The 17389-nt window shown below is 46.5% G+C and overlaps 1 protein-coding gene across 1 annotated transcript in view; it reads right to left on the minus strand.

Moving 5' to 3' along the window:
* Positions 1-2875: 2875 nt before the first annotated feature.
* The window catches only part of smoc1 (SPARC related modular calcium binding 1), a gene marked incomplete at both ends in the record, with an annotated part of 49261 nt that continues 34747 nt past the window's right edge, over positions 2876-17389 (minus strand). Inside the window, 4 exons of the mRNA XM_080543121.1 lie at positions 2876-2915; positions 14058-14087; positions 14652-14900; positions 15747-15852. Of these exons, the coding sequence (XP_080399247.1) occupies positions 2876-2915; positions 14058-14087; positions 14652-14900; positions 15747-15852 (425 nt within the window). The remainder of the gene's footprint in view (positions 2916-14057; positions 14088-14651; positions 14901-15746; positions 15853-17389) is intronic.

Raw genomic sequence — 17389 nt, forward strand, 5'->3', positions numbered from 1 at the left:
CCCCCTCCGCTCTAACCCCCCCAACAAAAAAGGACGAAAAAAAAAACCACACACACGCACATACATCCCTAAACAGCTGCGTCATTATAAAACTCTTTTGAACTTCACACTGGAAGTCAAATGCCACATGTGTCAGTGCAAGACAGATGTACTGCAGCTGCCTCTTGGCTCCAATTTCATCTCCGCTACCCCCACCACCCCCATTTCTGAACCACCTCCATCACCCTCACCCTTAAACCACCACCTCCATTGTACCAACAACATCCACACCTTTCAAATCCCATCCCCAAACCAGCACCTGTGACACCCATATAGTAGTACCTCCATATCCCACCATCATCATCAGAAACACCAGGATCAATGTATGACTGGACAGCTTGTTAAAACACAGATTAAATGAAAAATATAAAGAAGATTTAAAAATAGTTTTCCGATCATGATTTTTTAACTATGGCAATGACTGAACTAACCCATGCATGGAACCCTATCGGTGAAACATTTAAACAATACAAAAAAAAGAAGCAATGAGTCTTTTAAAAACATTTATTTCAAATAACGGAAGTCAATTGCCTTGGTCCAAAAAAAGTTATTGCTTAAACTCCTCATGTTATAACATACCTGTCTAAAAAAGGTATTGTGATTTGGACGCTTGGGTTTTGGCGTGACCATTTAACAAAAAGCAGTTACCCATCTTCACCAGTAGATGTCAGTAATGTGTTCTACTCCTCCAGGAGAGCCCCAGCTCCTTCCCTGCCTCTCAGTGCCAGTAGGTGAGGAGGTTCAGCCAGAGAGAGAGGCCCTCCTGAGGCAAGCTGAGCTCGGAGCTCCCCTCTGACCCTCCTTCCCTCCTCCTCTCCTCCCAGTACAACTGACAGTCGTCTGTGTCTGTGTCTCCGTCGCATACACAACTCCTCCCCTGGTTAGATTAGACGTGATTACGACTCCGCCAGACTATTTTAGATCTGAATGTGATCTATGCCCCTCTGGGGTCTGGAAGCACTTCAGTGGACACACAGGCCCAGTGTTCCTGGTAGGGGGGGGGGGGGGGGGGGGGCGGGGGGGATGCAGGAGAAGGACTGAAAGACCAGGTCACTTTTCCTGGGTCTTGCTGGGATAAAGTCCAGGGCTGAGGTAAGGACTGGAGTCATAGCTGTACAGTCACAAGTCATATAGTAACTAGTGCATGACTCGGACAGTAGTGACATAATTATTGTTTCATCGTCTCAATAAACTGCCTTCCAAGTTGTTAACGTTTGTGTATGCTCTCACCGTTCTGATTCTGGTGATGTAAAAGTCTTTTTTTTTTACTCATGATATTTTCCATGATGTGAATTACAAGCGTATAGTATAGTACTAGGCAGCATAAGGATGGAACTGCTTATCAAATGTTTAGTCAAAACACAAGCTCCACAATGAAATAAGTGAAAAACCAAAAGAATATGATACATATTTACAACAGGAGCCTTCTTGCTTTCCTTCCATGAGCCACTGCAACGGCTTTCAGGGATATGTCCATAATAAGCAAACAAATACACAAAATAAAACAAACAAACAAACACTCAAACAAACATAACAAACCTCATCTTTCCCGATTTAGAAAGATCATCTTTTCAATATGAGGGGATCTAATTACATGTTTTGTCTTGCTTATTGTATTTTTTTTGTGTGTTTTTTGTATGACGTCCAAGTCCAGTGATATTGTCTCTCAAAGTTCCTGTCGATGGATTACCACACACTGTAATAATGGCCTGATGTGCTGTGCTTGTCACAAGACAACAGTTAACGTAGGCAACGTTGTCCCTAATGCAACAACACTGCAGGCTCTCCAGCCTAACTCCATCTGTCACTTGGTCTGAGTCTGTATTGCCAAAAACCTCTACTGGTTCTGTGTTGCTATACAGTGCCAAGGATTTCAACATCTAAACCTTCACAAAGAAATACTTTAGACTTGACTCTCACAGTTTCATTTTCATACATACAGATTTCACATAATGATATTGCAGTTCATATACTGTACATTTTACAAAACACATTCGCTTGTATTGGTGCTCTATGTCCCCCACCTCTTAAATGCACTCTATTTGGGAACCGATGTTAAAACTTAATGGTTTCAAAAAGCTACTTTATTTCTGTAAGAGGTGTGAGATATGGAATTCGATAGCTTCTGCAGTTGAAAACTAAATTATCCTCTAATTGATCCTAACGGATTGTTTTGTATGCAGCTACTGTACATTTAACAGTGTCAAGCTAACGGAGACTCTTGTTTGTAGCCACAAAAAGCATCTTACTGCCAACTGTGGGGTATTGGTGGTCTAGTGGTGGATAGTGAGTTGGACTTGTGATCGGAAGGTTGTGAGTTCAAATCCCGCCTGAAACCACACCACTACTAGTGTACACCTTGAGTAAGGCACTTAGCCCTCAGTTACTCCAGGGGGAATGTCCGTGTAATTGTAAATCGCTTTGGATTAAAAGCGTCTGCTAAATGGCAAAATTAAATTAAAATTAACTGCTCTCTGTGTACCACTGAGGCTATCAGATGAACAAAGGTAAAGGTGACACGGACATCTTCACATAAACATGAACGACGTCCCGACAAAGAGTCTGCTTTAACTGATAACGTAACTACAATTGAATGTGTTCTTACTCTTATCCAGACCCTTTTAGTCATACTAAAAAAATATCAAACACATGTAAAACAGATTAAAAAATCGGAGAGGAGAGGAGAAAGTGCAAATATTTTGGCGCCACTTAATTTTTCACTTTTTTTTCTTTTTTTTGTACAGGAACTTCTTCTTAATTTTTCTGCTCCGTCTTTCTCTTCTTTCCTGTCGGAGAGCGCACAGATGCCTTCCCTGTGTGCCCTCTTGCTCTTGTCTCAGCTTCTGGAACCTTCCTTCTTCAGACCAGACGACCTACTGGGGTTAGACAGACAAGGAGAGAGAATGCCATGAGGCGGCCGTCTCAGTATCCGGCTCACAGATGCGCTCAAACACAAAACCGTTGCGTGACAAGACAAGAAACGGCATTCCTCTACATGCCCAAGCTCTGTCTCTCTCTCACACTCACACACACACACGCACACGCACACGCACACGCACACACACACACACACACACACACACACACACACACACATACATACACGCACACACATACACGCACACGCGCACGCACTCACACACACGCACACACGCACACACACACACACACATACACGCACACGAACGGATACACATGCACACACATTCTTATGATTGAGGGCCACCCTAGTTCCTGTCTGTGACAGGGCCTTCAAGGTCAAATACAGAGAGAGTGATGGGGCAAACATATTGGCAGGACAAGGCTGTCAGAACCAGGAGCTCGCAGGGCCAGGCTGTGTGTGTGTGTGTGTGTGTGTGTTTGCGCATATGTGCATGTGCAAGTGTTTGTACGTGCTTGGGGTGAGTTTGTTCCCCGAGAAATCATGTGGGAAACAGACTCATCCTCTGCGGTTCCTCTAACGCTCCGTGACGACCTTCTTCTTCTCCCTCTCTCTCCTTCTCTCTCTCTGACTACCTTCTTCTTCTCCCTCTCTCTCCTTCCTTCTTCTGCACATTGGTTCTGTGTCTACTCTTGCATCATTTTATACATCATCAAGAGTTACGGAGGATTTGAATGAAACAGTAAACGAACGGCTGCGTCTGTGTGGTAAGACGACCAGCGTCCCTGCCTTCTGAACGTCCCTCTCCTACCAGACTGGGGCTGAGAGGCTACGACAGGACTGAAGGTGTATTCAGGGTTCCTACAAGTTCAACAAGTCGAATTCAAGACCTTTTTAGACCTTTTGTAGACCTCTTTGTATATAATTTTAGACCTATCGCGACACCATATGATAGCTTTTTGTCATCCTCGAGGTGATGAAATTAGGGATTTCACTGCCATACAGACAAAAAAGGAAGCGAATTGGCATTTTGGGGGGTAATTTCCACGTAAATAGATGTGGTCGGACTGATTTCCTTGCAGGATCTCATTCTTAAGACCTAGCACCTCATTTTTAGACTGAAATGTAGGACCTTTTTAGGCCTTGTAAATCGGATTGCTGGATTTTAGACTTTAAGGCTTTTTAAGACCAGCGCGGGAACCCTGTGTATTGTAGCGTGAACGGTACTGGTCCTAGTGCTGGTGCCGGGACCAGTACAGTATGCTGTACTGGGGAACGGACTCCTTTTGGGCCTATCAATCAGACAGAAGAGAGAGAGGCCTAGGATGGGAGGCAGGGAGATGGGTAAAGAGCCCAGATTGCTTACAGATGGTTGTCAGAGAGGGGAGTTGTGTAGCTCTCCCTATGGGGGAGGGGGCTGTGAAGAAGAGGGGGTCCTGAGCCCTGGAGAGAACATGAGAGAGGGAGAAAGAGAGCAAAGAGAGTGAGAACGAGAGAGTGTGTGTGCGTGCGTGCGTGCAGCGTTTGTTTGTTTGTTTGTTTGTGCAGGGGTGAGTATGCATGCCTGCTTCTTGTGTGTGCAGAGAAAAGACAGCAAAATCAAATGAATAAGTGAAACAGTGTGTGTAAGGTGTGTACTGTATGTGACTAGTGTGTGAAGGGAGGGTACTGCAGGCCATGGGGGTGGTGGTGAGATATGCGAGTTAGCTCCCTGTCGGTATGTGTTTATGGATGTCCTAAACTACTAAACTAGTTGTTGTCTATAGATGTCCAAATGTAGTGGTTGGCTTGTCCACTTTGAATGAAATGCCAAGGCAATGTACTGTGCACTGTAAACAGATCAATCATCACCACACATTATAACAGTTGCATACAGTCAACAGACTAAAAACAGAGTTGATTCAATGCATCCCTAGTCAAGCTTACAGTACTTATGTTCATTGAAAATACAAAAGGCACAGGTTAAGTAAAACTCCTTTCATTGGCACAGATAAATCTCTCTCCCCCCCCCCCTCTCTCTCTCTCTCTCTCTCTCTCTCTCTCTCTCTCTCTCTCTCTCTCTCTCTCTCCTGTGTGAGCTGAAGTAGTGAGTGAGAGTCAGACTGAATTGGGGTTGTCAATTAGAGGGCTCCAGAGAAACAGAGAGACCCCTCCACCCTTTCACTGCGACACAGTGGCCCAAATGTCTGTGGCTATTAACAACACAATGATCTCCTCCTCCCCACCCCTGCGCCCCCCGCCTCTCCATGGACACCCCGGCCCCACCAGTGATAAAGACCTGAAAACAGATCCTCTCCACCTGTGAATCGCCTCACCTCACCTGGGACCAGCGGCTGATAAAGAAACCTGGAACTCTGCAGAATGGGAATCGTGGTACACCTGTGCTGGCTGCAGGTCTATATAGCACATACAGCCATTTGCAGCGTTCTTAGTCTACTGTACGCTGTTACGCTTGTCTTCTATTATTCAGGGTTCCCACACCTTCTGAAACATCACATTCAAGCACTTTTCAAGGACTTCCAAGACTCAATTCCCTCAAATTCAAGGACCCAACACGGCATAGTTTGAGACAGATCTAGATGAGGATTTATATGATAGGAACTATCTGCTCACAGACAACAATTAAAAAGAGAGGCTTGAATGTAGAGGCTTGAACACTAGATGGTCTCTTGCCTTCTCTACCACAGCACAGCAAAACAATATATTGTGAAATATGTGTTAAGTTAAGCAATACAGAGACTTCTACTAAGTTAGGTAAAAAAAAACAGAGAGAGAGAGAGAGAGGGTGGGAGGGGGGGGGGGAATTCTAATTCACAAACTTTCAAGGATTTCAAGGACCCGTGGGAACCTTGATTATTGTTGATTTTGTATTCAGCTGCAATGCCAATGCCAATGTCGAAGAACCTGAGCCTAAGAATTTTACTCTTGCCCGTACATTGGACGTAATAAGAGCAATTCTGATTCTGATTATCAGGGACTGATAATTCAACTTTGAGCAGAGCTTTTTCTGTACTGCATTTACATTTACATTTACATTTTTGGCATTTAGCAGACGCCTTATTCCAAAGCGACTTACAATCAATACATTTGAATACTAAGCAAGTGAGTTATCAATCCATCAGTCGTAGCAGGGAGAGTAATCCAGCTCAGGCCCGGGGCCATTGATAGAAGGAAAAACCTTCTTCTATCACCTTCTTCTAAACTTTTTTTTTTTTTTTGACACTGGAGAAACAGAGAAACAGTACAAGGGGGGCAATAGAAGTTTTTAGGGACACAGTAGAGGGTAAAGCGGATGTCTTTAGGAGACGCAGTGCTGAGGGTCAGAAGAGGGTCTCAACACTGCAACACTCTACTGTTGGTTCCGCTCTGTATTCCTAGCATGATAGGGGTGGGGGGGGGGGGGGGGTGGGTTAGAGAGACAGAGAGTGGACTGCCAGACAGAGTAACAGGTGAGTATATAATCTACACCAGAGCCGTGCAGTTTCACACAACACACAGGTTTCACATAACGTCAAACAAAGTAAGTACCCCATCTACCAGTTTCCACAGCCGTCGCACAAGCATGTTAACAGACAGAGAACATCAGGCTGACGTCACGTGTAATTAAAACACAAGTGGTGGGTCGTAATTACTGCTGGCTCAAGGAGAGGAGGACAGGGCCTTTCTCTAATGGCCGTGGAGCCACCGTGCCAGACCTTCTCATAATGCCCCCCTTTCATACCAGCCTAATGACAGGCAGGGCAGCCAAGCAGGACACACACACACACACACACACACACACACACAACACGCACGTGCACGTGCACACACACAGGGAGGAGAGAAGAGGAAAGCAGCTGAGGAGGAGAGGAGAGGATGGAGAGGAGAGGAGAGGAGAGGAGAGGAGAAGAGAGGAGAGGAGAGGAGGAGAGGAGAAGAGAGTCCAGTCTGGGTCACCCCTCGCAGTGCTGCTGGGAGACACAGCTCCTAGTGACGCCGTCCTACTCTACTCAACAGCTTCATTGCAGGTTTTGTATTAAAGCTGTGAGGCAATTATCAAACATGACATTTATGCATAACCAGCTGCCCACCCCAACAGTCATTTATGGTCGTAGGTTCTTGGAAGATGTCAAAATTAATCACTCCAGTTACTACATAATGGGAACATCCTGTACTACTCTGCCTCGTAATCCCCATCCAGTCCACACAGGATAGAGACGGAAAGAACATGCTGTGTGTGTGTGTGAGAGCAGTCAGACTATTAATGAATCTACATCGTCTCGTCTACTCTCTCCTGTTCCAACAAATGCATTGGTCAAAACCTGACATGTTATATTTCACTCATCTGGCGGACGAGGCCAACATACTTTATGAACGGCCGATCCAACAGAACCGACCCTACAGGCTTGGACAGCGGTGTCGTTTTGGCTGCAGAGGGAGAACGCTTTACGGCTAACAGGCTGTCCTGGCGTTCGGTTAATAATCGAGGTAATAACCTAGTTAATAACCTAGGTAATAACCAGGTCTTCATAACCTCCTTAGAGGACGGATGCCACCCTCTCCGTCGCTCCAAGACACACACAAGACATTCAGACACTTTCCTTTGCGTCCGCCAATAGGTCGAGATGTACTTCTCACAGATGTGCTTCCCCCCCCCCTCTCCCCCTCTCCCTGCACTCCCACAATCCCTCATGAAAAGTATATTGTAAATATCTTGTACAACACTTCCAGTTAACAACAGGAGGCTGCAGTTCCCAAAAACTTCAACAGAGCTAACTAAGATTTAAAGTTCTCAACCCCCATCCAACCCTCCAAGGCGCATGGCTGGCTGCTCACGGTGGGCTAGAAGCAGGGGAGGCTGGCGGAGGTAGAAATCGGAGGACGGGGCTCATTGTAATGCACAGAGTGGAATGAGGGATGGTATCCGACACCATGTGTGCTGCCTCCACAAGCCTCCAACTGGCTAAAAAAGCGATCGAGGCATACCTGAATGATTACACACAAAGCTACGTCTATCACAGTCAAAGACAGTACAATACCTGCAGTATGCTGCCATATGGCCTCTGTGATTCCTGCCTGCCTGCCTGCCTGTCTCCCAGACTCACAAAACCCCCCACAAGACTCATCAAGTGTCCAGATCGCCTGAGTGGCATGTCGTTACGTTCGCCTCCGACATGTAAGGTGAGAGAGTCTGACTACAACTACAACATGTAAGGTGAGAGAGTCTGACTACAACTACAACATGTAAGGTGAGAGAGTCTGACTACAACTACAACATGTAAGGTGAGAGAGTAGTGACTACAACTACAACATGTAAGGTGAGAGAGTAGTGACTACAAGTACAACATGTAAGGTGAGAGAGTCTGACTACAACTACAACATGTAAGGTGAGAGAGTAGTGACTACAACTACATCTCCGTTTAGGGTGAGGGCTATTGAGCGTCAAAGTTTTTACATTCCATTATGTTTTGTGAGATGGAACCTTTGTATTTTATGAATTACTAACTCAAAAATGTCAACATTTAAAAAATAACACCACACAGGCATTAATAAACACCTAATGGATCAGATTATGTAAAAAACTCAATTTTGACCAAAAATGGAGATAGAACCTTATAATTCTAACGTCACGAGGTGAGAGAGTAGTGACTACAACTACAACATGTAAGGTCACAGAGTAGTGAGAGTCGTGACTACAACTAAAACAAACTCCCTCCCCGTTTTGGGAAGCCGACGACCCTGCGCTCTCCTAACGCCCCTGCTGTTTATCCTGGCACGACTGGCCGCGGTCCGCTAGGCCTGACGTTATGCCCGCTCCGAGCCACTGTTCTGTAGGCCCGGCGGCGGGCAGCGCCAGGGTAAACACATGACCTAAGCACTCAGCGCCGCTCGGCTCCGCGGGCCCTCAGGCCAGAGTCAACAGCACCTACGAGACTAATAACTGGGGAATCCCACCGGACCAAACAAGACAGAGAGAGAGACGGGGGAGTGGGGGGGGGGGCGGAGGGTTAAAGAGTGAGACAGAAGAGGAGGAGAAAAGAGAGTGGGGGGTGGGGGGGGCGGAGAGATATGCACAGAAAGAGACACAGAAACGGAGGCTAGCAGATAGCACTGTTTTGTTTTTTTGTTGCACGTTAACACTTAATCAGCCTGTGAGTAATAAAAAGTGTTATATCTTTGCACTCGATCAAATTTCAGGACCCTCCTTTCCTGACTTTTCCTAGATATGTGCGTTCTACCACCCAGTATCCTTTACATTTTCAATATCACTTCAGGATAAGCTAGTATATAAAGCTATTTTGCATTTTTTTTCCGTGTAGGAAGCAGGGTAATTTACAAGCGGCCAACTAGTGGTCGTTGTGTGTAAATAGCAGATTCCCATTCTAAAGAGGCGGCTCTTTTAGTAGGTGAAAAGGCACGGCTGTTCTAGTGATAGACAGAGCTTAACTGTCACTTATATTCAACTGTCACTTTCAAATTTGAAACAAGATTTGACAGTTGGTGATGTGGTGTTCTAGTGTTAAACCACACAGTCAGTCAGGCACCTCGAGGCTGTTCTAGTGACACCTCTCAGGTGCACTGCATCATCACACACACAGTTTCTGTAGATGGTCATTGACCTCCCGTTGACAGGGGAGTGGACCCAGCTGGTGACCCCCAGAGGGGACAACGAGGGGGGGGGGGGGGTTATTCATGGCTCTGGTCCTGATCTCTCCCTGCTCCCCCCGCCCCCCCCCCCCCCCCGCCCCCCCCACTCCCTTCCCCGTGGACATGGGGAGGACAGGAAGTGCTGACAGCTTCTGAGGGAGATGTACAGGAATCTGCAGAATTCCTCTCAGGATTACAGTGAATGATGGGAGAGGGGGAGGAGGGGCTGCACTGGGGGGGACCCATACTGTCACCAGATGCTTCTGGAACTTTCCAGGGGGGAGGAAGTGTGCAACTGTACCGTACAGGACACCCCCAATCTGGCTGATCAGTGGCCTGCTGGAAGGATAGAAGGCGGCTGCTCCTTATGTGTATATACAGGGTTCCTACAAGTTTCAAATTTAAGACCTTTTTAGACCCTTTTTAAGACCTCTTTGAATAGAATTTCAGACCTATTCGCGACACCATGTGATAGCTTTTTGTCATCCTCGAGGTGATGAAATTAGGGATTTCACTGCCATACAGACAAAAAAGGAAGCGAATTGGCATTTTTGGGGGGTTCCAGCTTGATTAATTTCCGCATAAATAGATGTTGTCGGACTGATTTCCTTGCAGGATCTCGTTTAAGACCTAGCACCTACTTTTTAGACCGAATAACTGACATTTGAGACATTAGGCCTTGTAAATTGGATTGCTGGATTTTAGACTTTAAGGCTTTTTAAGACCAGCGCGGGAACCCTGCTATATATAGTATGAGTTTATATATATATATATATATATCAGTATGAGTTTTCTAATGAGCTGCTATGCACGCTGTCCCAATCATTTTATATTTTCCTCTCAAAATGTTTTGCATGAAAGTAAACAGGCTATAAACGTTGATATGCACAGCAACAGTGCTGCAACAGAGTTTGGAAAAATTTTTGTTTTCCATCTTACATGGTTTGTCTGAATAAGCATTCTTATATAGTAGGCTATAACCCCAATATCAGGAGGGAGAATTCTATAAGTGGGACTTTTATTAGAATTACTGCCAACAGCAGCATAAAGGGAAAGCTGGAGACTCATCACAACAACATGCTGGAGCACATGAGCACCGTACTCAGCAGAAGCTATAAAACAAGCCAGAAATAAAAATGGTGTGCATGTGATTATATTACTTTCACCTCAGCGTGACTAGTAGACAGTGAGTGAAGACAGTGAGTTCACTGTACTGTGAAACAGCCTGTATGACACAGGAAAAGGGAAAATATACGGAGGCAGACAGACGGCTCAGGGAATACAGAGTAATGAGCCTTAGTTGGTTTGGCTCCTGTGGAAATGTTCCCTGACTGTTCCCTGACTGACTCCACCATCTCTGTCTCCACCTTCACTGTCTCCACCTTCACTGTCTCCACCATCTCTGTCTCCACCATCTCTGTCTCCACCTTCACTGTCTCCACCTTCACTGTCTCCACCATCACTGTCTCCACCATCTCTGTCTCCACCTTCACTGTCTCCACCATCACTGTCTCCACCATCACTGTCTCCACCTTCACTGTCTCCACCATCACTGTCTCCACCATCACTGTCTCCACCTTCACTGACTCCACCATCTCTGTCTCCACCATCACTGTCTCCACCATCACTGTCTCCACCATCACTGTCTCCACCTTCACTGTCTCCACCATCACTGTCTCCACCATCACTGTCTCCACCATCACTGTCTCCACCCTCACTGTCTCCACCTTCACTGTCTCCACCTTCACTGTCTCCACCTTCACTGTCTCCACCTTCACTGTCTCCACCATCACTGTCTCCACCATCACTGTCTCCACCATCACTGTCTCCACCTTCACTGTCTCCACCTTCACTGACTCCACCTTCACTGTCTCCACCATCACTGTCTCCACCTTCACCGTCTCCACCATCAGTGTCTCCACCATCACTGTCTCCACGCTCACTGTCTCCACCATCAGTGTCTCCACCTTCACTGACTCCACCTTCACTGTCTCCACCATCACTGTCTCCACCATCACTGTCTCCACCATCACTGTCTCCACCTTCACTGTCTCCACCATCAGTGTCTCCACCTTCACTGTCTCCACCATCACTGTCTCCACCTTCACTGTCTCCACCATCACTGTCTCCACCTTCACTGTCTCCACCTTCACTGTCTCCACCATCACTGTCTCCACCCTCACTGTCTCCACCATCACTGTCTCCACCTTCACTGTCTCCACCTTCACTGTCTCCACCTTCACTGTCTCCACCTTCACTGTCTCCACCATCACTGTCTCCACCATCTCTGTCTCCACCATCACTGTCTCCACCATCACTGTCTCCACCTTCACTGTCTCCACCTTCACTGTCTCCACCTTCACTGTCTCCACCTTCACTGTCTCCACCTTCACTGTCTCCACCATCACTGTCTCCACCTTCACTGTCTCCACCATCACTGTCTCCACCTTCACTGTCTCCACCTTCACTGTCTCCACCATCACTGTCTCCACCATCACTGTCTCCACCATCACTGTCTCCACCATCACTGTCTCCACCCTCACTGTCTCCACCTTCACTGTCTCCACCTTCACTGTCTCCACCATCTCCGTCTCCACCATCTCTGTCTCCACCATCACTGTCTCCACCATCACTGTCTCCACCTTCACTGTCTCCACCTTCACTGTCTCCACCATCACTGTCTCCACCCTCACTGTCTCCACCTTCACTGTCTCCACCTTCACTGTCTCCACCATCTCCGTCTCCACCTTCACTGTCTCCACCCTCACTGTCTCCACCTTCACTGTCTCCACCTTCACTGTCTCCACCATCTCCGTCTCCACCATCTCTGTCTCCACCATCACTGTCTCCACCATCACTGTCTCCACCTTCACTGTCTCCACCTTCACTGTCTCCACCATCACTGTCTCCACCTTCACTGTCTCCACCATCACTGTCTCCACCATCACTGTCTCCACCATCACTGTCTCCACCTTCACTGTCTCCACCCTCACTGTCTCCACCATCACTGTCTCCACCTTCACTGTCTCCACCTTCACTGTCTCCACCATCACTGTCTCCACCTTCACTGTCTCCACCTTCACTGTCTCCACCTTCACTGTCTCCACCATCTCTGTCTCCACCTTCACTGTCTCCACCTTCACTGTCTCCACCATCTCTGTCTCCACCTTCACTGTCTCCACCTTCACTGTCTCCACCTTCACTGTCTCCACCATCACTGTCTCCACCTTCACTGTCTCCACCTTCACTGTCTCCACCATCACTGTCTCCACCTTCACTGTCTCCACCATCACTGTCTCCACCATCACTGTCTCCACCTTCACTGTCTCCACCTTCACTGTCTCCACCATCACTGTCTCCACCTTCACTGTCTCCACCTTCACTGTCTCCACCATCACTGTCTCCACCATCACTGTCTCCACCATCACTGTCTCCACCATCAGTGTAATAGAAGCTAAATGAACATGGATTACAAGGACTGTGGCATCTTCTTCTAGAATGTTTTCAAAAACATGTGGAGGATTCTAGAATGGTGATACGGCTTTATGATGTAACAGACAATGCAAAATGGTGGCGACTCTTTCTTGCCAAGTAGTGTCCAGGTGCCAAAATGTGTCTCACACTGGCAGCCATGACTGGGCATCCGAGGGCACAGCACACTCCTGACACACACACACACACTACCCAAAACACAAATACACAAACACGTAATGCGTGCGTGCGAGTACGAGCACACACACACACACACACACACACACACACACACACACACACACACACACACACACACACTACACACACACACACACACACACACACACACACTACACACACACACACACACACACACACACACACACACACACACACACATCAACAACATCTACAGTACATGTTGCCAGGGCACACCATAGGATCGGAAGTGAATTTCATTTTCATTTCCTGGTCCTTCTCCTGTTTTCTCACTCTGAAGGAACCTTGCTTACAGTAATACACTTGGCTAACAGGAATTTTCCACGGGTATCAAACTCAATATTTTCTTTCATTTGTATGTTCTCCTTTCTCTCCACGGGAATGCACCGATGATAATGTGTAAGAATCCCATTCAATTTATCCGGCATTATGATGGCGTTATGTGCTTGGTTCAACAGTGACTCAACAGTTTTTTTATAACATAACTTTCTTTCCGGACAATCATTTATAAGAATAAGATATTCTTACCACAACATCCTGTTGAAAACTTGGTTAAACACCAACAACAGCAGTTATTATAAAACAAAAATATTCCAAGTAGAACATTTAAATGCAGAGCTGTGTGCATCTGAGTGAGAAGCCTGTCGAACCAGTTAGCGAAGCAAGTCTAAAACGCTGCGTCACATCATAATTTGCTCACATTTATGGATGTTAATGGATTATAATTCAAGCCATCTTGCATCTAGCCTTCTAGAAGCCTGTGCGAAGGTTAGCAGAAGCGTATTAGTGTGCCTTACTGAACAAATTTGTCCCTTGCCTTGTCCCTTGGTTGACACTGCTCACAGAGCTACCTGCAAGAGGAGAAAGAAAAGAAAAAAAACATGACTGAGGAGGACGTCAGACCAGGACGTCAGTGTGTCTCCTCGTGACCTCCCTGTCACGTCCTCTCCACTCCTCTCCCACCAGCAGACAGATGGTTATGACCTCTGGTGAAAAGGCTAGTCCTCTCATGATTAAGTTGTTCCTGGTTTTCCGTGCTTTAAGCCCGGACGGGGTGTGGAGGAGTTACTTTGTACGTTTGTCTTCTTCCCCCTCAGTAAACCATCAGTACGACGCTTTGTTACACACTTCAGAGAGTGATTTTCTAGTACTTCTGAGGTTTATTCTTTGCGTGTGGAACTGAAGGATCACTCTTTACATGAAAATGTATTATGAAATATTGAATAATTATTCAAAATACTGTACCTGAGAATTACCTATCTGGGACCAAAACAAACGTTGCACTTTCTTTCAATCGGGCTTGTCAACTTTTCCTGTAATCCACTTATCACAGAGGTGGGTGTTTTTTTGTTTACACACTCTCTGACCTAGCCCTCTTCCTCTTCCTCATCATCATCATCGTCATCATCACTCACCCTCCTTGTTGACGCCCAGACAGCCCTTGAGCTCCAGCAGGGAGATGGCCTTGTCCTTATTCAGGTCGCAGTAGTCGGTGAACTTGCGAGCACATTTCTTGGGTTTCGCTTTCTTCTTGACGTATCGCTTGAAGGGCTTCAGCTCTTTCTTGTTGATGTCGTGGCTGCCGTTGTTGTCCAGCTGGGCAAAGTACCAGTGCACCACCCTCTCCTCCAGAGTGTGACTGGGGTCCGGCTCCACAAACCTGCAAAGGCACACAGGCACAGGCAGACCTAGGGCTCAGACTGCACTTACATAGCGCCTTTATCCCAAAGCGCTTTACAACGGCCTCTCATTCACCCATTCACACACACATTCACACATCCACACACCAATGGCAGCCAAGCTACCATGCAAGCCAAGGCGCTGACTGGCCCGCTCACTGGGAGCAATTTGGGGTTCAGTCAGTGTCTTGCCCGAGGACACTTCGACATGTGGCCAGCCGGGGCTCGAACCGCCAATCTGCCGACCTTGCGATCATTAGACGGCGGCTCTACTTCCTGCGCCACAGCCGCCCCGGTCAGACCATGTCACACCATAGACACAGTAATAAAAAAAAGGAGAAGGCTTCTTTAAAACCTTGACTAAATGTCTCACACTCACAACCAGACTGGAGACATAGAAGATGAACCAAGAGAGAATCTGACTCCCCATCAAACCTAACATACTGTAAGAGATTCAAACAATGTGTAGATCATAGTACGGAGCCCCCCTGGGGTCACATGGTAGACATTTTCATTTTGATGTATGAATCTGTTCCCTCGATTTAGTAAATCTGTTCCCTCGGTTTAGTAATCCGTTCCCTCGGTTTAGGCAGAACGATCGCAAGGATTCTAACCCTAACCCTAATCCTTGCGATCGTTCTGGCTCCTAGGGCCTAACCCTAACCCTAACGAATTACTAAACCGAGGGAACGAATTACTAAACCGAGGGAACGAATTACTAAATCGAGGGAACAGATTCACACATCAAATAATGTTTTTCTACCATGTGACCCCAGGGGGGCTCCGTATCATAGTTTATTCTTGAAGGGCGCATTATTACTACATACCTGCCACCACCAGAGATGGTGGGTGAGTTTATGGCCTGTACCATGTCTGTGGTGAGGGCATCTAACAAGCTGGTAATGAATTCCACTTTCTTACCCTCGGGACAGCCTGACACAGGTAAACACAAAAACATCACAATGACCTTTCACATCCAATTACATTTGTTAAGAAACAATTGAGGTGAAGTACCTTTTTCATTTACATCGTATTTGCACCCACCACCAGGCAATTAGGGAGACTTTAACAGGAGGGAGGGAGGCTCAATAAAAGTTAAGAGCATTTCTTTTCTTAAAGCTTAATTCAACTTCAAACAAAATGTCTCTCTGGTAAACACACATGAAACAACAACTAGCAGTAGTTTTGGCAAGTGCAAGTTCCATGACGGAAACACAAACTGTTTAAGAACGTAAGTGCTGTTTTGGAGTGTTTGCAGGGGGGGAGCGAGAGGGCAGGAGCACAGGGAAAGAGAGGCCGTAGACGAGAGGCCGGAGCGTGTGGTGTGACAACAGAGCTACGCTGGGCAGTGCAGACCTGTTAAGTTTTATGACACAACGCTGAACACCTTGGGTAGCTCTTTTTAATTGCCCAGATGCATGGCTTTAATTGCACATGCTCAACTAGCTAGATTTTTTTCCCACCAAATTGTGTCTCTTAAAGAGAAACTTCAAACACCAGTGCATACATAATAAGCTAATCTTCACATTTCACTTTTTTTTCTCTCTCTTTCTTTCTCTCTCTCTCTCTCTTTCTCTCTCTCTCTCTCTCTCTCTCTCTCTATTTCTCTATTTCTCTCTCTTTCTCTCTTTCTCTCTCTCTCTCTCTCTCTCTCTCTCTCTCTCTCTCTCGTTTTTCTCTCTTATTACCCACTTCCCCTGCTTTGTGGCCTCCTTATCCAATGTCGTGTTCTCTCTCTTCTGTTCTCTGTTCATTCCATTTTTCTGCTGGCTCAGTGCATTCTGGGAGGTGGGGTCCAGTGCCCTGCCAGGTGAATCCAATTAGCATCTCCTCAGATACGACCAGGCTCTGAGAGGCGCCGGCTCACTGCAACTGAACCCGAGTGTTAAATTGGGGCGTTATGAAGCACGACCCCTAACGTTGAACCCTATGTTGCAGGGTTCCTACAAAGTTCCAACAAGTCAAATTTAAGACCTTTTTAGACCTTTTTTTAGACCTCTTTGAATAGAATTTTAGACCTATTCGCGACACCATTATGATGGCTTTTTGGCATCCTCGAAGGTGATGAAATTAGGGATTTCACTGCCACACAGACAAAAAAGGAAGCGAATTGGCATTTTTTGGGGTTCCAGCTTGATTCATTTCCGCGTAAATAGATGTGGTCAGACTGATTTCCTTGCAGGAAAGCACCTTTATTTTTAGACAGAATAACTGAAATTCGGGACCTTTTTAGGCCTTACAAATTGGTTTGTTAGATTTTAGACTTTAAGACCAGCGCGGGAACCCTGTATGTGGTTGAGGGTTGAGGGCACATTGTGTCTCTGAACACTGAGACCCTCACCTATTCGGTTGTTAAGTCGTGACGTGTTTCCGGGTCCAACGTTGGCTGAGGCGCTCTCTTCGAAATGCCTCAGTAATAATAATAATTCATTATATTTGTATAGCGCTCCGAGGCTCAAAGACGCTGACA

Source organism: Nansenia antarctica (genome assembly GCF_963989245.1).
Source record: "Nansenia antarctica genome assembly, chromosome: 1".
Taxonomy (NCBI): Eukaryota; Metazoa; Chordata; class Actinopteri; order Argentiniformes; family Microstomatidae; genus Nansenia; species Nansenia antarctica.